Source organism: Ochotona princeps, chromosome 24 (genome assembly GCF_030435755.1).
Source record: "Ochotona princeps isolate mOchPri1 chromosome 24, mOchPri1.hap1, whole genome shotgun sequence".
Lineage (NCBI taxonomy): Eukaryota > Metazoa > Chordata > Mammalia > Lagomorpha > Ochotonidae > Ochotona > Ochotona princeps.
This window is the reverse complement of record NC_080855.1, coordinates 20,626,474-20,652,046: the sequence shown is the minus strand read 5'-3', so window position 1 is coordinate 20,652,046 and position 25,573 is coordinate 20,626,474. Positions and strand designations below refer to the sequence as shown.

The 25,573-nt window shown below is 46.2% G+C and overlaps 1 protein-coding gene across 1 annotated transcript in view; it reads right to left on the bottom strand.

The window, feature by feature from the left end:
* Positions 1 to 14,959, bottom strand: part of HS3ST2 (heparan sulfate-glucosamine 3-sulfotransferase 2) — an 87,824-nt gene extending 72,865 nt beyond the window's left edge. Inside the window, exon 1 of the mRNA XM_004586813.2 lies at positions 14,054 to 14,959. Within this exon, the coding sequence (XP_004586870.1) occupies positions 14,054 to 14,544 (491 nt within the window). The 5' untranslated portion in view covers positions 14,545 to 14,959. The remainder of the gene's footprint in view (positions 1 to 14,053) is intronic.
* Between the last annotated feature and the right edge of the window lie 10,614 nt (positions 14,960 to 25,573).

Below are 25,573 nucleotides of genomic sequence, written 5' to 3'. Positions count from 1 at the left end.
AAGAATGTATTTACACAGTACCAAAAATATACAAATGTTTAGTGAAAGTCTCTCTACTTCCCCTGTTTTTCACTCACTTACTCCCCCAAGGAAGCTGCTGCTATTAGTTTCTTGGGTAACCTTTTCTGATGTATTTACAAATGAAAAAGAACATTTAAATAAATCATTTCTTTCCCCTCTGAGACAAAAGGTAGTACATATTTTCACTTTCATATTTTTCTTTTAAAATAGATTTCTTTATTTGAAAGGCAGAGTAACAGAGAGAGGTGCGGAGACACCGCACCCACTGGTTCACTCCTCCAATGGCTAATACAATTCCATCTGGGCAAGATGGAAGCCAGAAGCCATGAACTCCACCTGGGTCTCCCAGATGAGAGGCAGTGACCCAAGTACTTGAGCCACACTACCTGTCACTTCCCAGGACCATTCGCAGGGAGAGGGAGGAGAAGCAGAGGCAAGGATTCATACTGGCCCTCTGATACATGCATGGTCATCACCAGTAGCAGTTTAACCTGCTGCCTCGCACTGCCCGCACCATTTGGTTAATTTTCTCAGCTGAGCCTATATCTTCCGTCATTGGCTATGATCAGTTCTACCATGTGGATGTTTGTTTGCCTGTTTAGTGACTTAGAGATGAATTACTACAGCAAATCAAAGTATCTACTGGAAACCACGACAGTGACGGATCTCGAACACCCTCATTCATGCGTAGTGAGATCATCACTATTTTTGACATAGGTAAACATGAATAACCAAAGCTAACCTTACAATGGACTAAACAGACCAACAACCATGGAAGAATGGTGAAGCTAAGAAGCATGAAACAGGGCTGGGTCTGCCCGATCACTAGAAATCACACTCTGCGGAGAGATGGCGAGAGCCTGTCAGTCACGGTGTTCTATAACCGTGGGATGCATTTCTAAAAAGAAACTTGTCTTCTTTAATGTTTTTAAAAGACTTATCTTTTAAAATCTTTTAAAAGATTACACACAAGGGTAGACTTGTCATTCTGTTTCATTCTGTGCATTTTTACACACGCATGGATTCACGTGTACACCATCACCATCAAGATACACGGCAGGTCCCTCAGGGTGTCTCCATAGAACACCTTGAAAGAGCCACCTTCATCTGCCTTTTTATGGCCACCCCTCTCCACTGCTCTGAGCCCTGGCAACCACTGATTTGTTCTTCATCGCTTGAGTTTTGCCTGTTTGAGAGTGTCATATAAATGGAAATATACTGCACATAACCTTTCTTTCACTCAGCATAATGCCTTTGAGATTCATCCAAATCACAGTGTTTTTAAGCAGCAATAAACAAAGGTTTAACATAGGTGACTTGAATTGGAATTGTAAACAAACTGCGTTAGCTCTTAGGTCACATATTAGAGAGCAGATATTGGAATTTATCAAATGTAGAGTCCAGATACAAACGATGCAAAAACCAATTTGGGGGAAAAGAAGATCTAAAAATATTGCAGTGCTGGATCTTTTCCTCCCGTTCTTCACGTCTGCATTCACTTTCCCATCATGCCCCCATCGATTAGCAATTTAAATTGGAATCACAGCTTTTTCAACTACCCAGACTTCGTAATGTCAGCCAGTCTCTTCCAAGCTGTTGATGGGCCATGACAACCATATATGATAAAGTGATACAGTGATATCAAAGTCAGAAAAGTCTAGGTTCCTGGTTCAGCATTTTACCATCAGTGATTGAAAAAAAAAAAGATGGTTCTTGACATGAATTGAAAGCCTAACTTAACTATCATTAGGAAACAATTAGCTCTCCTTTTTCATTCTATCCAGGTCTCCTGACCACATTATGGAGATGACCTTAGGTGCTAAAACGTTGCTAATACCTCTCTAATACTTTTTGGTCTCCTTCTTCAGCACAGAAAGAGGCTGCCTCCCACACAGGACTGGAGCAGCGGTATCTGGCTGGAAGTGAACTGTACTGTTGGGTTCTCACTGCTTTTGTCTTTATGACCACTTTCCATTTCTGGCAAGAGAAGGGAGCCCCATTTAGGATAAGGATGGAAAGTTTCATGTTTAATGAATATATTGGAGTCAAAGGTCTAAGTGAACTTGACTGGGTCATAAAGTCAATGACGCTGTTTTCACATCCTCTCCCAAAGTGCCCGTGATGAAAAAGATTCGGCATGGATGTCAATATTTTGGGCACTGAAATAATCTTGTCTTTTAATTCCCCTTTCCCTGAACTTTCTGAAGGACCCTCCTATACGCAAAACACAAAAGGCTGAAGGCTGGGAAACAATGTGTTAGATTTTATGGAGAACTTCGATGGCTGTACATTTGATGAAGCTTACAGACTGCCTAGGGAACGAAATAAAGCCTGTATGATTTCCCAGCTCCTCTGCCAGTGGCTCAAGTATCCAGCCTCTCAACCCTTATCATGCAACCAAACGTTCCGTCGCATCAAACCATCACTCTGTTTGAAAGGGAATTGTGTCATCTGTGAGATTATCTTGATAGGTATTGGTTCTCTGGAAAGGCAGCAGCTTTCTCTACTCTAGCGCTTTCTTTTCCCTCCAGCTTCCTCTGCTGACCAATCTAGCATCCTTCAGTCACTCCGCAGGTGCCAATCACCAATCAAGGCTAAACAGAAACTCTTCTAGGCTGATCTTTATGACCCACCTCTGTTCATCCCACAGCCTCTCCTTGTCAACAAAAGTGGCCTGCAAGTGGGACCCCCATCTCAATCAGACCACCAGAATCAGAGAGGCATGAATTCCTGCACCGGCAACATGAGCATCAGAGCACTTCTACCTTGCTTGGATAACTGATGAAAAGAGAACAATTGGAAGGATGGCGAGACTGAGCTGTTCTGAAGGTGGTCTTGTGAGCTGGACAGTAATGGACAGTTGAGAGCTTCCATCCCCCGGAGAAGCAGGATGAAGCAATGCCACAAACTCACAATCCTATGTTCTCTGGGCATGTCCATGAGCGACAATAAAGCATGAGGAGAGAGAGTACAGGCTCCCTCCCGGAAGTCCACATCCACAACTAAATGGGTTCCCCATATTGGCTGTAGATTCTGCTCATCACTGGCTCAACTGATGAGAACTCCGCTTTCCTCACATAGACAAAAGTCCACACTATGACAAGGAACATCTCTTGTCTTCCCTGCTTGGCCAAGGACTTGCTGATGACACACTTCCTTAAAACATGATCCTGGAAGGGCAGCCCATAAGAACAATAATAAAATCGAACATGTGTTTACTGCACCCAATCACCACAACAATCCACTCAGTGGGAAAGCATGCAAGCATCCTTTCCTCTCCTCATGTAGGAAAAACAAAAGCTTAGAATCATGAAAATCATGAAGCTACCTATCCCACAGCAAAAAAGTGGCAGGAGCGGGATTAAATGCCAGCAGCGCCAGTTTCTCAGGCTTACTGTGTGCCATGAAAGATTCCAGGTTACACGCAGTCCACCAACTTATCCTCTGTGGTCTAAAAATGTCCTGGAAAAGTTGTGAATCAGGGAGAGACAATTACACATTGAGCATTTTTTTTAAAAGAATGTCATATCCGAAGCTTTTTTTTGGAGAACCAAACAACTGGGAGATCTGACAATACAGGACCAGCCAAAAAAATTTAAAAATCAATTGGAAGTGACTATTGGAGCAAGTATAGTTTCCCAAAGAGACTTATCCGCATGTCCCTATGCTGATCTTCCCTCAGCTGACTTCACTCGTTCACGCACATGCCAAGAGAGTCCTTAGGGTTACCAAGCTGGATTCTTTCACCACTCCAAATTGCTTCTCCATAGGAAAGAACTCTCTATGGCCCAGCCACTGCTCCTACTTCCCGAAACAGTTCAGCTTTTCTTTCCTGAAAGCAGTCACCAGGACCAAGTAGAGGAACTCAAAAATTAAGCCATGCTTGTACAGTCATCATGTCAATGGCACCCACATTTGATATCTGTCAATCGCTTCGTTGAAAGGGCCTCCCAGAGGCATCTGTATCTAGTTCCTCCACTTCTATACTGGCAGGAAAGAACCACTGAATGGAGTCAAGTGCTTTCTCCCCTGGCAAAATGACTGGCATACAGAGCTGGCCCAGTTACCCAAGAATTTCTGGCTAATGGAGATGTCTGTACTAGAGGAAATACGAGAAAGGGCACCTAAAGTGGGAATTGTGCCACCACAGAGCTTTGCATTGACTTAACTCATTTTTCATGGAATTAATAATTCATATCCCACACTGTTTCAGCGCGAAGTGGCCATAAACTGTAGAGAGTTTAACCATCCACTTCTGAAAATGGGGATTGATCCTAGGAAATGCTACCTCCACTTAAAGCCATCTTGCCTGAACAAAATGAAAGCTGGTAGATGATTTCATATCTTCATTAAAACCATCAAAGCAGAAACACACGGCAAAGAGGCTGCCAAGGCAGGGAACATTTCCTCCTGCTTCAGCAGCGCTGGGGAAGTCGGGGAGATTCAGATCCCGATAATATCACAGGAAGGCATGACGGTGTTCAATTCTGTTTGATGGAAGCCCCCTAAATCTGGTAATGTCATCAAGGCTGCCACCTCACCGTCACGCATGTCGATGAGGCTGGAGCAATAGTGAGAAGCTGGGAGGCATATATTGAGTGACACATGCTTTTCCTGGGTTAGAGCTGAGCTAATTCAACCTTCAAAACATTCTCAAATGGTTACCTTAGAAGTCTGTGATTATAAAAAGAGAGAGTTAAAAGAATCTCACAGGAAAGAGCATCTTGCCATCGCCCACCTATTGGGGTGTAAAGACTCCAAGCTATAGTAGGACAAAGTGTTCTTTTCTTTGGTTACTACAAGGACACCTATGAAACAGACCCTTGACCAGGGACTGTACCAGAAGTTAAATTCAGACCTTGGCCCTTGGCTTGACAGGGTCTTTGAAAGTTGGTGTCATCATCTCTAGCAGCTGCTGCTGTACAGTTACCATCCTCATCACCACCACCAACTTTACAGAATCCTCTCTGTTATACCTTGCTCCTCCTATACAGTTCATGAGCAAGTTCTGCAACCTGTACCCCTAAATGGTCTCCAGCCCCTGCCCATCTCTCCCTCTTCCCTCCACCCTGAGAGGAAGGAGCTTCCTGTCTGCTCTTACCATTGCAACTACGACTGCAAGACTCCTGGACAATTTACCTGCTTCTGTTCTTACTTCCCAGCATAGCTGCCTGTCCAAGAGATCCTTCTAAAATACAAGGCAGGTCCTAAAACCCCTAAATTCAAAACAATCCAGTACCTCCTGCTTGTACTTGGGCTGGAAGCCAAAGTTCTTGCAGTGACCTATCGGGTTCTGCTCCATCAGGCCCCTGATCCAGCCACCTCCTGGCTCACTGCACATTAGCCACACTGTCCCCCAGGTTTCTCTCCACCTTACCAGCTGTCCTTCTGTCCCAAGAGTTGTTGCTTTTCTTTGTCCTCTACTAGAAAGTTCTTCCTTCAGATCACAGCATGGCTCCTCTGTTAGCCCCTTCAGGTCTTTACTAAAATACCACTTCCTCACTGACACCTGCCCTAAGCACCCAATTAAAAAAAAACAACTTAATGCCCATGGCTGGCATGGTGGCTCAACAGGCTAATCCTCCATCTGCAGCATCAGCATTCCATATGGGCACCAGTTCTAGTCCCTGCTGTTCCACTTCCCATCCAATGCCATTCTTATAGACTGAAAAAGCAATGAAGGATGGGCCCTTTGGCACAGAAAAAAACTCCCAGCTCCTGGCTTTGAATGCTCTCAGTTCTGGCCATCTCCCTATTTAGGGAGTGAACCAGTGGATGAAAGTTCTTTTTCTTTCTTTCTCTCTGTAAATCTGCCATTGAAATAAAAATAAACAAATCTTAAAGAAAAAGAACCTTGGTTTCTTCTCTCCACCAAGTCCTCTTGCCTCCTTTCCTGTGTTTCCCCTGATCATTATCTGAGGTAGACATGCTTTCCTCCTCTGTTTGGTGGGCCATCTCCTCCGCAACCATATATAGTCATCTTGAGGACAGGGATTTCTGTCTGTTTCACTGCTCTTTCCCCAGTGACTACAACTCTTCCTGGCACACAGCAGGTGCTCCAGAGATAATAACAGCCCCATTTTGAGCTCTAGAAAACAGCTACAAAGAAGAGAGTCAAGCTTTCATAATGGGAAGACTGATAGTAATTTTTTTAAAAAGTGACCAGGGACTGCTATTGTAGTATATCAGGTTAAGCATTCATCTGCAATGCTGATATCCCATATGGGTACCAGTTTGAACACTGGCTGTTCCACTTCTAATCCAGCTCCGTGCTAATGCTCCTGGGAAAACAGTGGAAGAAAATGAGTTGCATTCACTTGGGAGACCAAGAAGCATCTCTGGGCTCCAGGCTTTGCCCCAGTCCAGCTCCAACTGTTGCAGCCACTTGGGGAGTGAACCAGTAGCGGTTTGGTTTAGGCTGAATCCAGGAACCTGGAACTCCATTCGAGTAACCCACATGGGTGGCAGAAGCCCAGGCCCTAGAGCCATCATCTGTTGCTTTCCCAACCACCTAAGCCAGGAGCTTGGTTGGAAGCCAGGCAACCAGAACTGAAAACTGGCCTGCAAGATAGGATGTCAGTGTCACAAGCATCCTGAGCTTTTAAGGGACATCCTGTCTCACATGAACATCAAAACAAAAGCCCTGAGATACTTCACACAGTGACTGATTCTCTGGTAGAAACAAACTTCTCCCTGACATCTGGAATGCTAAGATACCTGTGGTGTGTAACAACCCAGGTAGATTTGATCATTGTAGGAGAAGTTGTGAATTTTGCACCAGGGAAGATAATGAGAAATCCCTATAGTGGACCTGCAGAGTCATCTTTTCTTCCTTTCATTCTCTGCTGTACCCTGTCTCTGGGAAACTCTTTGCTCCTTAAAGCTACACTCCCTTATAAATATTGCAGATGAAAACCTTCCTCTTAATGCTCAGATTTGTTCTAAGTTTTCCTAGGCTTGTTTCTCCCGATCATTAACACATCAAAGGAATGCGAAAAGCTAGAAACATCATTAAAACCTAAGCTGGGTTTTGTGCCAACCCCAGGAATGTGTCTGTGCCCTCATGTCCGGCATATTCCCCCCTCTTGGCCATTTCACGGTGACACAGACCTACAGAGTACTGCTGAATCATGCAGTGAGAAAGTTGGTGATCATTTATCCTTCATTTTCATTCCACTTGATTACATCAAAGACAGCAGACCCATGTTCACATCCCTCTGTTTTTAACTGTTCCTGCAGGCTTGGAACATTTCAGCCGCACCAGTCAGCAGAAACTCAATCATACTGTTTTGCTTTCTACCTATTTTTATGCGTACATTCTAATTACGGTGTGTGAGAAAGGCTTTCCGTTTAGGGTGATTCTAAAATAAAGTTGTTTTTTAAAAACAATATTTATTTTAACTATATTTGCACAGGATGTGTCAGGTCTACAAATCCTTCTGTCTTTAGAAAGATGCATGCAAACAGGTGTCTGTAGCTGCTCCTTGGAACAGAAACACCATAGCCAGAAGACAGGGCAGAAGGGAGAAAGCTCATATCACAGAACACCCTTGGTCACTTTTGAATTGCATGGAATGAACACATGATCTATTCTGAATACATGCATTCAGGGGAAAACAAATCATCTCTTCATGAAAAATTACAATTTTTAAGTGAGCTGCTTTTTACAAAAACATTAAGAAAAGAGAAGCAGGTGTTTGATGGAGTGGCTAAGATATCACAATTCACAATCCACGATCAAGTGCCTGCTCTGCTTCCGATCCAGCCTCCTGCTACTGCGCACCACAGAAAGGGAGGCAGGTGATGCTGGCTCATGTACTTGGGTTCCTGCCCATGCCTTATGGACGACTCTGATGGAGTTGCCGCCTGGATTTGGCTGGCCCAGTCCTGTACATAGCGAGTATCTGGGAAAAGTGAACCTCTGTTCACTTTTCTGCCTCTGTTTCTGTGTGTATGCTTTTCCAATAAAATTGAAACAAGCAAATAAATAAAACCTTATCGTGTTTTTTTTTTCATTAAGAAAATCTAGTAGAGCTCATGCCAAACTTTGGCAAATACGATGAAGATGGTACGGAAATGTCTGGAATCTGGAAAATACTGCCCCACCCAAGCATGTGGGAACTATGTCATCTTTTGGGGAAAGGTCCACCTAGAGGAGATAACCCTCATCTTCATGCCCGGGGAGCATTCACAGGAGCTGGTGGTCATGGGTACTGAGGTGCAAACGCTGCCAGTTCCTCTTTGGAAAGCTGGGGAAGACTCACTTGGTTAACTTGTACCAGGAAATCCAAGTGATGCTCAAATCCTCAGATTGTCCAGTCAGCACATCTGGTCCATATCCCCGACACAATGTGCTCCCCTGTCCCCTATTCTGGCCCTTTAGCCCACTGAACAAGCCCTTTGGGAATGCAGCATTGGACCAACAGCCCAGCCGTGCAGCCTGACAGGCAGCAATTACCTGTGAAACGCTAAGTTATTTCCACTCACTGGTGGCTTTTACCCACCCTGTCAAGCTGCCCGTGGACTACAAAGCACTTCAGCCATCCGCACAGCCCATTAGGAAGAACAAAGTGGCAGTAGAGCTGGCCTACAGCAGCCTGGCACTGAGCCTGGCAAATGGTGGGCGTTTGACAAATAAATGGATTAACCCGCCCTGGAGTTTGCACTGGTGGAGATGGGAGCCCCATGGGGTTAGGCTGGCTGTGTGACCTTTCAGGCCCCTCCAGCCTAATTCACAACAAATGGCTGAGCCTCATACACAGAGAGACGGCCTCCCCTTCAAGTCCTCTGGTGGGTTGGGATCCAGGGGAAGCAGTGTGCCTCCTCCCCCTCCACACCCACTCTGCCACTCCATCATTCCCAGCTGACACGTGGAGGTCTAACCAAAGAGAAGGAGAATGCTCTATAGCCCTGTACTCCGGATGCACGGAGCACCTCCACGCACACACCTCATGGAAACAGCAGCCTGCAGAGCTGAGACTGCCCAGAGCTGGAGAGACTCTTGCAATGTGCCTCCTGGTATGCAGGAAGTTCAGTGAGAGCCTCCTTCAGCAGCCCATGGGGAACACGCCTCTCTGTTATCATGGGGTCCCCTTCCCTCCAGCTGAGGATCTGTCCCATACCTTCCATGAGAGAGGCTTTCATTCAAGGAGAGGACATGAGTGGCACTTCAATGAGTCCTAAACGAGTGTAGCTCCTAGGCCAATCAGAAAAGACCCGAGCTGGGTCTGGGAATCACTCCTGCTGTGTCAGGCATTCACCAAGGAGTTGCTGGCTCTTTAGAAGGTCCAAAAGAGGATAGATCTCAGGATGGCCACATCTGAGCATCTAGCAGTGGGGAGGGGTTCCAGCTAATGAGGAAGCACCATATCTCATTGCCTCCAAGGCACCATCCATCACATAACACATCTTCATTTCAGAGGTATTCAAATGTGAGACAATCATACACTTCTCAGAACCTCTGGTCAGTGCTTTTGTCACATTGTCACATCTAAAACAACCTTACCAGTGCATCCTAACTGAAAGCTCTGGGGTTGGCTGCATCTTCTCACCTCAGCATCTATACTCTCAAGGCTTTGGGCAATCTTGTTTTTCATTCCCAGCTCCTTTTGAAACTCCAAGGGGAAGCAAAGTCAGCTCTTTCAAACAACATCCCTCAGCAAGACCAGTTGTACTTGCCCATCTCCAATGTTCCACTGTGCGTGACAAGAACTATATATGTGCTGGAACTAACTATGATACCTCCAGTGTGCTGGGAGGCTGACAGAGAGCTGCAAGATGGACGGGGATTTATGGACTCAAGGGTTTCATTTCACCAGAGTGGGTGATGCTCTTCTGAACCAAAGCAGGAAAACTCCTTACAAAGATCCAAGTCTGCAGAAGCACTGCATTTGTGAAGGTTCCTGTGAATGCATGCTTAGGGAACGTGCACTTGTGCACTAACAGTGAGCACAGATCCACCTGCTTCATGTGTGGACCAGTTGGTTAGAAGATATTAAAAGGCCTTTGCATTAACTACTTCCTAGGAAATGCCCTTCTTCCTAAAGGTTACCTCTCCCACATTTTGTTTTGTTATTAGAATTTTACATCCTTACTGGAATGAGCTTGCTTATGTGAAAAATCTCATTCTGGGCTTTTAAAATTCTCTTTCTTAGATTGTTTGCCTCTAGGGCACATATTGTGTCTTCTTTCCTTACATTGTCCCAAGAACACCACTGATGCTGAACAAATCAACAGTCACAGAATTGTGAAATGGAGTCTGAAATTTACAGAACAGGGTCAGCTATTAAAATCTGGACACGAGAGTACTGAGTCAATTATCACATATTAACTTGCTCCCGTTGGCATTTTAATACATTTGGAAAAGATTCACTGCTTCTTTCTCCACAGACACACACACACACACACACACACACACACACACACACAGCCCTGGCAAACCAGCAAAACTGAGAACACTTGAGACAGAATTCCATTTCCCCAGAGACTGAGGAAATTACTAGACATGGCACAACTTAAGTCCCTGAAAAAGAGGAAGACATTGACTAGTCTGTCTCACACCCAAGCTTGGTAATGCGATAATGTCCTAAATACAGCACTGAGTTTGGAAACGCATTTTCACAGAGATTGTCTCGCTTGATTCTCATCAGACTACAAAGCTGGCTGGGCCTCATCCCCACCTTAGAGATGAGCAAACTGACACCCAGAGATGTGAGGTGACTTCTTCCCAGTGTAGAAAGAAGGTGGGGTAAGCAAAAAGGAGAAAGAGCAGGAAAGCAGGGAACTGTTTTCCTAGCAATTAATTCTTCAGCCCCATTCAGTAGCATTAGCAGGGACGGAAACTAATTGTTTGACTACTAATAGTATGAGCAGTGATAACTGCCTGTGTTGCTAGTTCAGAAGTAGTTATAATAGTAGCACTGGGGTAAAGGACCTCCTGGAACTTCACATGCCAAGGGGATGCCCAAGTTACCTCCATGTATTGGAAAACATGTTTCAAAGAAGGTGAAAGCAGATCCCATTTGATGGCAAAGCAGTCAGGACCCAAGGGCACCACCCTGCTTCAAATTACACAGCACTTGGTGGCCACCCTTGGTCTTCTGGTTCCCTGGTGTTACCTTTCTGTCCAGGTGACTTGCAGTCCCCACCCTGTGGGGCAAGCTCTTACCTTGGGGAGGAAAGTTAAAGAGGAAATCCCAAACCAAGTCCACAGGGGAGGGAGGCATCCCAGCAGCTATCCGGAAAGGTATCAGATGGGAGGGATCCTAGTGCAGAGGGTGGGGCTCTGTGAGGATGGCTTGCCTGGGCTGGTTCCCCAAAAGAGGCTCTGGCTAGGAGTAAAGAAAGTCGGAGCTCCGTGTCCTATTTTGCCAGGCTGCTGGGTATACTGTTTGCCTTCAGCATTGAAGTTCCTGTTGCCCATGGGAAGAAATTTTCCCTTTGGGCTAAGGGTTACAGTTGTTGAGTTTTCCATTGCATTTGGATCTCTTGATGTAGCAAGTCATCGCTTCACCATGGGCAGATCAGGATCACAGCCTTTACTGACAACTCCGCAACATCACTTTGGGAAATAAGAAGTCCAACCCAGTGGGTAGTACAAGAACTCTTTGGTCATGTGGATGCAGTGGACACTGGCTTTGTCATGGCAAGCTGTGAAAGGATGAGGGTCCTAATAGGATACTGTCACCTATCCCACCTGACTCATGAAATTCAAAAGAAAGACGGCATGGTTTTTAAGGATCCAAGAAATCCCCATCATTTCTTCAACTCATGCTCAACACTGGAATGATAATAAAGGGTCAAAAACACATGGAGAAGTGCCCTGGAGATGAAAGAAACAGCATCCTAATGGGCAGTAGTACCTCGCACAGAAAAGGCAATCCACAAATGAAACCCTTGATTCAGACTGTCCATCTGTGTCAGTGAAAAACACTGTGCGGATGCTGTGGACTCCTGTCCTTCCAGGCAAGTGCTGGAGACAGGGTGACTATGATTGACCGGACCTCTGGACAATCTTTCTTATAGAAACCCAAAAGAGGAAAGCGGGGAGGAATGGAGAGAGAAGTGGAGCTGTCAGAGTGCTTGATGTTAAATAAAACCTACCAAGACTCAGCTGAGAATTTTAGCAGAATCCAAATGTGCTAAAAAAAAAAAAAAAAAAAAAAAAAAAGACATGGCTCCCATCTCTAAGGTTCACAGCTAAGCTGGCTTAGAATCACACATGCCAAGGTTAAAAATAAAAAGCAGCCATCCCTGAATGACATGGGCTCTGGGAAGCAAGGCTGAGGTGTGCTGTTTGATGGCAGTGGCAAAGAGAGAAGGGAGTGGGCAGAGCCTGGGTTCCAAGTGCAGGTGTTTATCGGACTGCGCTCTCCGAAAGCCAGATTTCAGAGTCTTGCTATTTTGCACTTAAAAGACTCTTCACATTGGCTAAAGGTTTTGTAATGATCTTCAGATTCCCCATCCGGGAAGCTCTGGCATGCATGTGAATGTGGCCATGGCTGACCCACTGCAGCTGGTCTCTGCTGTTCCGCACATTGGCTTCTCCCACCCTGGGGTGAGGCACAGTGTCCTCTTACACCTACCTGTGGGTTACAGCTTCAATGCACAGACAGCCAACAGTCTCGGCATAGAGCCAAACCCACCACTGCGTGCCAACATTCCATTAACTGCACATAACATTGCTGGGACCCTGTGTGTCTGTCACCTGAGGAGGCTGCATGACGCATCCCTTGCCCCCACAACCACAACCACTGCAGGCCAGGTTTCACTGGCAAAAGAGGCCACGTCAGTCCCTGCAGTGCCAGCTTCTTTGCAAATCCAGGACCCGCTATGAAGAGTTCAGTGAGGTCTTCTTTCTAATGAAGTTGGCCTTGGTCCAATATAAACATGACCTCCACTGCCTCAAGGTTTCTTTCTGTAAAATGAAAGGAAGCAGCCTCACTGGGCAGTAGTTCTCACTGGGCAGGGGATTCCAGGAGGTCTTCAAGGGGTCAGGTGAGCCACTGTTCACCTGTGTCCCAGGAAGTCCATACATTTTGCCACCTGAGGGATGCCCTGAGTTAGGCCACATATCAGCCACCCTACACTTCAGCGTCATGCATTGAAAAATAGAGACTCACAGTGGTGCCAGACACCATCAGCCCAGGTAAGTCACCCCTGGCAATGCAGCAGAGAGCAGTCTCCACGTGACCTGGTCAGCCTTGCCCTGAGATGCCCACTGGGATTCCCAGGCCCACATGTGTACAGGCATCACCCAATGTCGAAGTTTCTTTTCTAGTGCAAAGACCTCAGAGACAACCATGGCAAAAGTCACTTTTTGCTGTCTGTGGTGGTGAAGGGGAGAATCGAGGCTGGGGGAGTTTAAGGAACTTGCCCAAACTAAGCAAGCAAGCCAAGACTAGTATCCAAGGTTCTTCCCACGTGCTCCAAGGCCACTGTCCCCAGGGTTGGAAGCAACTGAGGGTCTGGCCCAGGTACAGCAGAAAAGGCCTGGCAACTGAGAATGGGACCCCCTTAAGGGCTCCTTCGCACTCTGAGCCCTGGGCTGCTGTCCTCACATTTGGACTGAGCTCACGGGGAAGGAGTTGGGGTTTCTCCCAAACACAACCAGGCCCCCAAGGATCTCTATTCTGACTCACCCTGAGAAGGGTGCTTGCTCTCCAGGCACCATGGAGCAGGAAGAATTTCCCTAAATCGTGATGGGGAATTTCCCTAAATTCCCTAAAGAATTTCCCTAAATCGTCCAGGGGGTCCCTTCCTTGGACCCCCTGGACACAGAAAAAGCCCTCCTGCCCACAGCGATAGTGGCCTGTGGCCCTCCCTTCTTTTTCTAGCCAATCCTAGTGGAAACACCCTTGGTAGGGTAAGACCATCACTGGGAAGTTCTAGACAAGTCTTTCTGCCAGGGTCCCAGCACGTGTCCGCCTAACTCCACACAACCAGCGGGAGGAAAGAGAAAACACAGGGAACCGGTTCCAAGGGGGTAGCCCGTGGGAAACCCGTGGAGCACAGTGGGGAGGGAGCGCCTTACCTGTACCAGTCTAGTCCGCGGCCGTAGTTTCTGTCGAAGAAGTGGGGCTCCGTGCCCAAGGCCCGCACGTCCGGGTGCACACGGATAAACTCCAGCACGGCCCGGGTGCCCCCCTTTTTCACACCCACAATGAGGGCTTGGGGCAGCCGCTTGGTTCCCAGCTTCGGAGAGCCCGAGTGGTTGGAACCCGAGAGGCGAGGGGCGGGCACCGCGGCGGCGGCGGAGGGCGCGCTGGGAGCGCTGGGCTCACTGGGCGTCGGCCCAGGGGGATCGCAAGGGCGGGACTTCGGGAGAAGTTTCTGGCCGCCCGCGCCGGGCCCGTGGAGGCAGCGGGGCGCGCCGAGAAGGCGGCTCCGGCCCAGGACGTCACAACAGCAGAGGAAGCTGTAGCACAGGTAAGTGCAGGACAGCGACAGCGTGAAGGCGAAGAGCAGCCTGCGCGCCCTCCGCGGCTGAGGTGGCCCCGCGCGGCCCAGGACCCTATAGGCCATGGCTCCATGGGCCCGCGCCGGGGGTCATGGCTTCCGAGGGACACCTGCGGCGGAGCTGCTGTGGCCCTGCGGTCGCCTAGAGGGCTCGCGCGGCGCTGCCCAGGTCGCGCGGGTCGGGCGTAGGGAGCGCCGTCTTCTCCGGGCGCTGCTGGCCGGGGCGCGCACCGCACCCGGGGATCCCGGGGGCGGCGGTTCCTTGGGGAACAGGCGGCGACATTCCCCGCATCTCCTCCCGGTTCCAGGCGATGGGGCTCCGGGCAGCGGGACGGCTCCTGGCGCTCTTCGGTTCTTACGTGCGCCGCGACCGGAGCGCGCCCAGCGCCCGAAGCCCCATTCTGGCTCCGCGGAGCGCGGCGCACGGAACGCTCGGCCGCGGCGTGTCTGTGCCGGTGGCGGGCGAGCCGGACGGTGGCGCTGGCGCCGGCCGGGAACAGGCTCCTCGGGAAATGCCGAGCTGAGCGCACTGCCGGCTCTATTTAAGGAGTCGCCTGACGTCAGCCGCGCGGGTCCCCCGAGCCCGTGCCGCGCCCGGGGACCTGGCCCGCCCCCTGCGCCCCCCTCTCTCTCATCCTTCCCGGGGACTTGCCTCCCCAGGCCGTTTCCCACACAGGCCTCCCCTTAAGGATCCCTGGTCAGACCGGGGCGGCGAGGGGAGGGTATTGAGGTACACAGCATACTCCACCAGGAGGCTGGACATTGCCACCACGCAGGCCTCCGGACGCCCAGAGCTGGAAACAGAAGTCGAGATTGCGCCAACATCCAGACCAAATAGAGACCTGGGTGCAGAAGCGGTCCCACTGCAGTGACCCACACACCCGCAAGCGCGCACACAGCTTGCACGTCCTGACCTGGACACACCCCCACACTCCACACGGTGGGGAGGTCAGAAGGAGGAGAAAGCCCCTAACCCGGCCATAGAAGCGTGGACGGGGACACACCCTCTTCCCCTGCCGTCACGCCAGACACACCCGGCGCGCACACCGCGGTAGCGGACCCTATAGACGCGAAGGGTGGAGGAGCTGAGCATAAGTGAGACTCCGTGACTATTTAATCGAGCTTCTTGGCCCCGCCTTTTTCCCCCCACGCTGACTCACACACCGGCGGCTGGCACCAGCGAAGCACACCCCCAGTCCCTCGCGCCCCTATCACTCCACCTTCTCCCCGGCTTCTGGCCAGAGAACAAGCCCAGAAGCTGCGAATGGCGCGCAAGATGTCGCCCCCTGGCGGTGGACTCTCCCCGGGGATCTGTCCAGGGTATCACAGGGTCGCTAAGGGCCAGCCGGAGTGTACAGGTAGTGCCTGTGCTAGGAGGAGACAAGCACAGAAAGGACTCATCCAGAAGCCAGTTCACTCTGAAGGTTCCTAAGTGATTGTCCATAAGACAATTCTCTGTGACTAAGTCCACTGCGGGCCTGAGTGGCATTCCAGCACTTGTCTAAGGGATCACGTGAGTGTCTGCCATCATAACCTGACCTAAAGACAGACTAGAGAGTCCGTGGCCAACTTAACAGTTGATTTATCCCTCAGCAGCAAGGCCACGTCACCTATGTCCAGGTGCTCCCAAGGGATGTCTGGATGGCCATCAGCTACAGCTGACTTTCTTCTTCAAGGAATCACCTGATCATAAAGTCCCGTAGATCTCAGGGAATATTTTTTTAAAAAATTCTGGAGGACTTTGTTATTTACTTGAAAGGCTGAGTGACAGCCAAAGAGGGAGACACACAAAATGAGGTCATCTATCCATTGATTCACTTTCCAAATGGCCAAAATAGCTGGGGAGGAGACTGGGGTTCTATCTGGGTCTCCTCCTTAGGTGGCAAAAGATCGAGTACTGGTTACAGCTTCTGCTGGTTTCCAGGAAACGTTAGCCTGGAACTGGGTCAGATACAGAGCAGCCAGGGTTTGAACCAGCTCTCATACAGGATGCTGACTGTGCAGGTGGTGATTTCGTCCTCTGTTCTATCTCCAGTCCAGGCCTGTCCCTAGAAACCTTAGGTCAGCTCCCATTCTGCAGCTAATAATAACAGCTACCGGCTTTGTGACAAGCACATGATATGTGTTGATTCGTTTAATATTCATCCCAACCTATGAGTTCATTACCACTATCCCCATAACACTTTACTTTCTTAATTCCAATAGAAGCGAACATGTATTGCATGTTTGATGCCAGCGGTGTGCTAATCACCTGGCATGTACTACATTGTTTATTTTGTAGATAGGTGTTATGATAATCCTAAATAATTGGCAGAGCTAGGATTAAACCCAGGCAGTCTTGAGCAAGTTCCTAATTGCAGTTCATTATAGCTTTCCAACTTCTTTTGACCGTTATTCATAAAGTCCCATCCCAGGCTCCTCTCCTGGATGTGAACTAACTTGTCTGTGTCTCTTCTAAGAGAGGGACAGAATGAGGAATGCTGGTATGGAGTGAAAAGTTCAACAAAATTCTGTTTTCCACTCTCTAAGCTCTATTCCTGGTAATATGACCTAAGACCATGTTCTCATCTTGTAGCTACATCCTGGTGCTGACATCTCAAACTAGCCACCGAGTAGCATCTCTAAGTGTTTCTTGTAAGTGCTACTGATTAAAGCACATTTACCCCATACTGTGCATGTACAGAGGAATTTTCTTTTTGGACATGGAGGTCCTTACACATTGGTCCTGATTAAATGTCATCTTGTCTCATCAGTTCACTGCCCCAGTTATTTTTTTTAAATCTCAAGTCATGATGTAGCTTTCATTTATTTAAATAGAAAAAGTAGAAAGATTGTATCAAAGCTTGATCCTTGATTCCAAGCTGCATTGGCAAGTGGGTTGCCATCTAAGCCTCAGTTTCCTCAACTGTAAAATGGGGAGTATGACTAACTTTAAGGCCTTTTGGGTTCCGATATTTCATAACTCTGTTTCCATAACTCCAGTATCCAAGGCATGGACCATTTTCTTGGCATCATGTCATCTCCACATTTGATTACAATTTAATTAATTCTTCATTCAAGTCGTTAATAAAAATATCAAAACAAATATGCTGAAAGGAGTTCTAATATATATTTTTCAGCAGTTTTTCAAGTTATGAACCTGTTATTTCTGCACTCTGTTGTTAAGATTGCGAGGTTAAATGTACAGTACTTCTCCCTGACAAATGCTTTCTTTGCTTCTTAGGAAAAAAAAATTCATGGCTATAGTTGTTTCTCATAATCGTGTACTTGGCTCAATCTTTAAATTGTTTTTCCTCTTTGGATTCATAAACTCTGAAGTTCAAAGTACACTCGTGCCAAGCACATTTTGCTCTTCAAATTTCCAACTGGAATAATGACCATGACTTGGATAACATTTTTAGGGAGCAAGGCATGCCTGCCCATCCCTCCCTATGCCTATTGGTTTGCAATATCACCATTATTCTTCTTTGAATATATCAAGTACACTAATGCTGAGTTAGGTAGTTTGTCATGTCACAAATACACAAGATATGTGTTTATGTTTCCATTGCGTGAACGTCTGGATGAAGCTCATTCAGGGTGGGTATGCATGCTTCATGCTTGGCTGTTTTCCTCTGTGGTAAAGTCATCCTGTGTTCCAAGAAGATTTAGTCATCTCCAGCTCTCATATTCACATTCTGACCATTGGTAAGGAAGCAAAAGGACAGATCTTTTGAAGGATATTTCTTGGAAGTTATTGTAAAATATTCACCCGTATTCAATTGATCAGAATGTTGTCACATGCTCTCTAGTTTTAAGACATCCTTCAAAATGTTGTCTTGCTTTTGGGTGGCTCTGGGCCTGGCTAAAGTTTGTAGAGTTTGGTACCAAAGGAGAATGAAAGATTAGCTGCAGACAGCCAATGCTTTCTGTCACTTTTAGAGAGATAATTTTCCCTTATTCTTTCCGCATGCAGTATTTGTGAACTGAGCCTAGTCCACAGTCACATACTTGACAACGACCACACCAGCCTTTTCTTTATTAATTTAAGATCCTTCTTATTTGTTTGAAAGGCAGAATTACAGAGAGAGAGGGAGAGTCTTCTATCTTCTGTTCACTCTCCACATGGCCACAAAGGACAGAGCTGGGCAGGTTCAAAGCCAGGAGCTTCGAGCTTCTTAAAGGTCTCCCATTTAGATGCAGGTTCCAAAGACTTGGATCATCCTCCACTGCTTTCCCAGGTATATTAGCAGGGAGCTGGATTAAAAAGTGGAGCAGCCAGGACTCTCATCTATACCATGATTTTTCTGATTTACAGCTCAATAACTAAAAGCAATTCAAATCTTCTCAGTGAAAATCAACCATATAACTTCCTTTGAAGCTACTAGAAAAGAGAAACTTTCTTCTGGGATGTTGAACTTGTTTGAAAGAAGCCCGAGGCTCCCAGTGACCACCTCTGCCAACAAGAGAGGATACTGAGAATGAAGCCCACCAAGAGGAAAGCAGAAGGAAAACATGGAAACTCGGATTCCTAATGCTGTCCATCGAGGCTCGGCATCCGGTCATGCTGCGTCTAGGCATGGAAGCTGGTTAGTTATTTTATCATGACTTGCCATTGAAGGAGTCTTGGTTAAGAATAAAACAAAAAGCAACAGTTACTACCTCCACTGCAAGGCTGAGGTTTATTTTTAAGGATATGCACAGACCAGGACTCGAACTTGAAACAGTCACAAGATTCAGCCTCTCTGTGCCTCTTTGTGTCTTATTTGTCTGCTTACTCCTCACTGCTATTTCCTACTCATCTATTCATCTGGTAGGCCTAGTTAGTTGCAAGCGACAGAAAATGATTTTTGCTACAGAAACAAAATCATCAGAAGTTTGAGATCACTCGTGCAGGAAAAGAAGCTTGAGGGAGCTCACGGAGTTAAGAGGGCAGGGGAAGTTGGCTCATAAGCAGTGGCATTCATGGAACACATTGTTTCTTCGTTTTCTTTCTCTGAGTCTCTATTTTTATTTTGCCTCTGCATTATCTTGAATGTTCCTTCCCACTCTAATATCCTACATTTAAGACCTTGAATTTGAAATTATGAAACACGGAAATGTTCTTTCCCTTAAATCTTTGGACCTAATCAAGTCTTATTATTCAGGCTTATTTCACTGCAAGTTTCACATCTTCTTTCCAGGGTGGAGTTTTGTAAAATGTGAGAAAATATCCCAAAGAAGCTGATTCCTATGAGGCAAAGCGTGGTGAGGGGCAGAGTCTGCAGAGTTTCTCTAAGGTGCACATCTGAGGTTAGAGGATGTGAATGAGTGTATTACATGTAGGAATGAATGAGGATGGGAGAAATCTGGACTCATGCTCCGTGTCTGGATAAAATCAGAAGGCAAAAACTCAAGGGACTTTCAGAGTCCGTGGCTGATCTAAGAACTTGGTAAGACTCTGCCCAAGTCCTTTGTCCTTCTCCATGTTGGATACTTCTGTGACTGATAATCATCCTCAAAGCAGTTATCATAATTTACTTAGTATTTACTCCAGGGACTAGGATAAACCTTCAGATACATGACCTAAATTTAGCACCCTCTATAAACCAAGAAAGCAAGCATTATGACCATCTTTGTTTTAGAAACAAGGAAGCAATCTCAAGTAGAGTGGATTTTTTTTTCATATTCTCAACGATGCTGCAGTCTGGGAAAGGGGAAAGTGGGTGTGAAGACCATGACTGGGGAGATTCAAGGTCCATGCTGCCCACCTTGTCATCTTCCCACGAGTCAGCACTGGCTAGTGAACCTAGCTTCTCCCCTTGATCTTACAGCCTTGCCTTCCTAATCAGACTGTACACTCCTTGGGAGCAAGTTAGTAGCTAGCTCCAACTCAGCCTGGCGGTTAGGATTTAAGCTGGGTGTTTGTATTCAGACTTCCTTGGTTTCTTCACCACTCTCCCTCCTTTGATGGCCCGCTGAGTATTATCTCTGTCAAAGCTGCCAAGGAAAGGCTGATATTTCATTTCGAAATGTATCCAAAGCAAACTTTTTGTAACATCAGGGGAAGGTACTAAGCTCTTTTATTTGCACAATAAAATGGGTGAGTTGATTGAGAAATGTTCCTGTGTCTCATTTTCTTTAACCAAATGGAAGCGGATAAGAATGATGCTCCTGGTTTTTTCACCCCCGAGTCATCAGTTTTCTGAAATATAGACCTTATTAGTGTAGAAAAGTAGGTAGATGCATTTATTGATTTGCGCTGATTTTGTTTCCACTTATCATTTTTTATTATACAGATAATATAAGGGGCTTCAAAAAGTTTGTGAAAATGGAACTGAAAGACAATGTATATTTTCAGTGAAATTTTTGAAACCTCTTTATACATTCTAAATGTAGAAACAAATGCAAATACTAAGAACCAACATGAAAAATATCCCCCAACTCATAATACTCAGACATAATTACTGATATTTTATCTAATAGTCCTCCCATTTTAAATGTATTTATTTGTCTGCTTACGGATCAACCTTTTACCTACTGCCTTGGAAAGTGTTTTCTTTTTAAATATCACAATATAGTGAATCTATTTTTTGTACCATCAAGTATGGACTTGTGTAATGGGTCTAGCAATTTCTAGGTAAGTTTCTGCTGGAAATGCTAGCTGTAAATATGGTGTGAGCATGTGGCTATCGTGAATGGAGGAAACAAACTGCATGTGAATGAATTCAGAAAGTAAAAAGACCAAGTCCTGCTAACAATGGCTGAATCCCTGGCCATGAGGAATAGTGATTTGCAGTAGCCTTTGGAAACAGCATTCACGGGTTCAAGTCCTGACTCCGCCAGTAGATTCCAACAAGATAATGAATACAGTGCACTTGTAACAGAGCCTGGTTAATGATAAGCCCTCAATACACATTAGCAAGAATGATACAGATAATTTTTCAGTTCTATCAGTAAGTACATTTTCTTTTTTTTACTCAGCTGCTTTAATTGATGCACATATTATGTTTAACCCAGATAGACATTCTTCAGTCAGCTTGAAAATTTCATCGAAAGCGAAATGAAATCTGGGGCCCAGGACAATGGCCTAGTGGCCGGATCCTCACCTTACAAATTCCGGGATCCCATATTCTTGTCCAAGCTGCTCCATTTCCCATCCAGTGGATGGGAAAGCAGTAAAGGATGGCCCAAGGTCTTGGGGTCCTGCAAACCATGTGGGAGACCCAGGGGGACTCCTGGCTCCTGGCTTTGGATTGGCTCAGCTCTGATCGCTGTGGCCGCTTGGGGGCTGAACTAGCAGGTAGAGGATCTTTCTCTCTGTCTCCTTTTTTCTGTAGATCTGATTTTCCAATAAAAACAAAAGTAAATTGTAAAAAGAAAAGAGGGTTTCTGTTCTCAGCAATCAACTAAGACCCCAATTTAAATCCAACATGTCGGGCCCGGCAGCGTGGCCTAGCAGCTAAAGTCCTCGCCCCGGGATCCCATATGGGCGCCGGTTCTAATCCCGGCAGCTCCACTTCCCATCCAGCTCCCTGCTGTGGCCTGGGAAAGCAGTCGAGGACGGCCCAAAGCCTTGGGACCCTGCACCCACGTGGGAGACCCGGAAGAGGTTCCTGGTTCCCGGCTTCAGATCGGTGCAGCACCAGCCGTTGCAGCTCACTTGGGGAGTGAAACATCGGACGGAAGATCTTCCTCTCTGTCTCTCCTCCTCTCTGTATATCTGACTTTGTAATACAATTAATAAATCTTTTTTAAAAATTAAATAAATAAATCTAACATGTCTCCCTGATAGTTTCCAGGGAAGTAACCAGATATCTTCTCTGGACACAGCTCATGGCAGGTTTTCAATACACGCTGACCTGGAAAATACACAGATAATACCCTCAAATAAACCTCTTGTTGGACGACAGTTTTAGCCAAGAAGACACAGACAGCTTATCTTAAAGGAAAGATTGAATTTTCTATTTATTGGGAACCTTCTTCATGCCTTACCTTTCCTCTTTATTCAGCTTAAATTCCATGGGTAAATATGATAACTACTTTTTTTGTTGCTATTGTTAGTATCATCAATTCCCTTGACCCTCTGTCACTGTGATATATTTTCTGGTTAACATCAACAGTCCTCCCACTCAGGGCTCATACCCACACAGCTAAACAAAGTGAATGTGTAAGCATGATGACTTGTCTCACTTAAAATTCATTTCTAATCTCAAGTGGACCCTTAATACTTCCTAGCAGTCACACTACATTTTCTTATCCACTCATTTTCAAGTTCACCGAGATCCCTCTTTTAAGACATCCCTTCTCTTCTCAAACCTAACGGCTCCTCCCCCTCTCTATCAGCTGATGGTCTTGTTCTGGATTCAGAAGATTTCAACCAACGTGTCCACCCACCTTGCTGTGTCTGGGAACACACACTTTGTTCTGTCTGCTGTTAATAGGAGTTTGTTGTCTGTCCTTTAGGTAAGAACACCCTCCCCACTTGTGCACATATCCAGTCCAGTCTTCCCTTCTCAATATATGCTGTTTCCACCAGCATATATTCACATCCTAAAAAATAAAAGCAACTATCCAGTCAGACCTCACATGTCCCTCCAATTAGAGATTCACGGACACTGCCTCCTTTACTGCTCAGCTTCTCAAGAGTGATGTCCAGTCAGACCCTTACCAGTCGCCCTGGAACTCTTTTGCTCCAACTCCTCCCCTACCTTTTTCCAAGATAGCCTGTTCAGCGACTTGTTGCTGAACCTGGCTTAATTCTTAATGCTATTGATCCCACCCTGAAGGCAGCATGTGACATTCTTGAAACATGCTGCTCGTTGGTTTCAAGATGCCACATTCTCCTGGTATCTCCATTAGCTTTCTATATCTATTAAGCCTTGTATGATGCTTTCTGTCTACTTGCTTGGCCTCTAATCTGGAATATCCTGAAATTAGTTTTTGGGCATCATCCCTTTCCTATTTATAAGAATTTCATTGGTGACATCCTAAGGCTTATGACTTGATATGCCACCTAAATACTTCTGAATCTCAAATATATTAACTCCTTTGCCTGAACTATGATGTCTGATAGGTATGTCAAACTAAACATGTCCCAAACCAAACTTCTCCCAATGTTCTTAACTTTATATATTCATTTATTCATTTATTTTGAAAGATGGAATTATAGAAAGAGGGGGAGAGAAAGAGAAAGAGAGAGAGATAAGAAAGATTTTCTACCCACTGGTTCACTCCTCAAATGTCCCCAGTGGCCAGAGCTGGACCAGGTCAAAGCCAGGAGTCTAAAACTCCATCATGCTCACCCACATGGAGGAATAGGGAATCCAAATGCTCAGACCCTCTTCTGCTGCTTTTCCCCAGGTACATCAGCAGAGAGCTGGATCAAAAGTGGAGCAACCAGAACTCCCACCCCTACCTATTTGGGATGCCAGCTTAACCCATTGTACCACAACATTAGCACCAATCCAGAAGGTTTCCAGTCAGTGGGTGGTCTTGGCAGGAACTGGTGAACAGATGGAAGGGAACAACCATGTTTTGCATCTAGAAGTGTCTCATTAGCATTAGCACCAACAGTAGGGGTGGCAAAAGGTTTCTAATTCCTGTTCATGGAGCATGGCAGCTGAAGCATCAGTAACACAGAACTCATAGACTGTGGTTCCAACTAATGTAACACATCTGCTACTTCTCAGGTAATTTGGGGCCCCTACAATCCTGTAGTGTTAAAGGGAGTATGACCCCTCACTTGCTGTAAGCCAGGTGTGGCCACAGACCTGTAGACAGCAGGGGTATCCGCAGCAGATGCTGCAGGAATCACAGTGATATAATAGCCACTGTCTCTGTTGACATTTTCCCCCTAGTTCCTACAGCCTAGGGGTGGTTAGTAATTTGAAAGTAACTTCATCCTGCTTTTCCCACCCTTTTATAACTTTTGAAACCAGTTTCTTGTAATGAATCACATGAATTTAAAATGCCTAGGCTAGTTCTCTTCTCCAATACAGCCCTTTAACAGGTCTTCCTAAATTCCAGTCTCAACAAGAGGGACCCTTTCTCTTCAAAGCCTTCTGTGGCTTCTAACCTCACTCAGAGAGAAGACTCACTCTTAGGTCTAAGGGCTTTCAATCTAGTAAAAGTTCTTCTGAGACCATAAACCAAAATAACACTGTCCAGATGAATCCTTTCCACCCCTTTCCTATTATCAGGCAACTAGCATGCCGAAACTAGCTCCATTCAAAAGTGAGAAACTCAAGAGACCTGACCTAGGACTTGTAAAAAAAATACAGATATAAGAGGATGACTGGAACCTAATTCATCTCAGACCAGTTTACCACATCTTCCACTGTTCTCAACCTGAAGCTCATCTTAATCCAATTCCTGTTACATAAGCAGCTGTGGAGTCAGCAACACTGTTTTCTGGATGTGTGCATGGCAAGAAATTCTCAGGGCGGGGGCCGGGGGGTCCAGCTGCTCAGCGTTGTACCTCTCTCTTACTTTCTACAAACCTGAGCCATTGCAAGGAGGTCTCAGATGGTTCTTCTTTCCTCAGGCATTTGGTGGTACTTTTTTTGGTTTTGCTGTGTAAGGTGATGCTTCCGATTTTTTTCTTCATTGTAATCTTGCGTCCTTTCAATTTCTTTGTCCTTGTAGATGAATGCCTTTATTTCATTGCTGCAGACACAGCAGAATGGTGAGAAATACAGTCTCTGGAGCTGAAGGGTTCTGAAAGAACCTTGAACTACTCCACTACAAAGCACTCAGGTGATGTCTCTCCAGTTAATCCCTTTGTGCCAAGGAGGCTGCTCCACCACGTGTATCTTCCGCTGTGACAGTTTTCAAATGCGGGTCCTGCAGGCAGCAAATAGTAAGCATGTACATAGTTTAAGAAGGTCAGCTGGTGGGTAGATGGCAAACGTCATTAATTCATGCTATACAAGTGACACGTGGATCATTCCTTTTGTAAAAATGTGAGAGTGCAGCCAAAGCTAAGATATCCCTTCACCATCCCCGGCTTTTCTCTTTTTGTACTTTCTTCCTCTTTTCCAAGGTTCTCAACATGATCACAGTTTAGGTAATATAATTTCACTCTGTTTAGAAAAATATCTCACTATTCTTAGAAAAATAGGAAAAAGAACTCAGC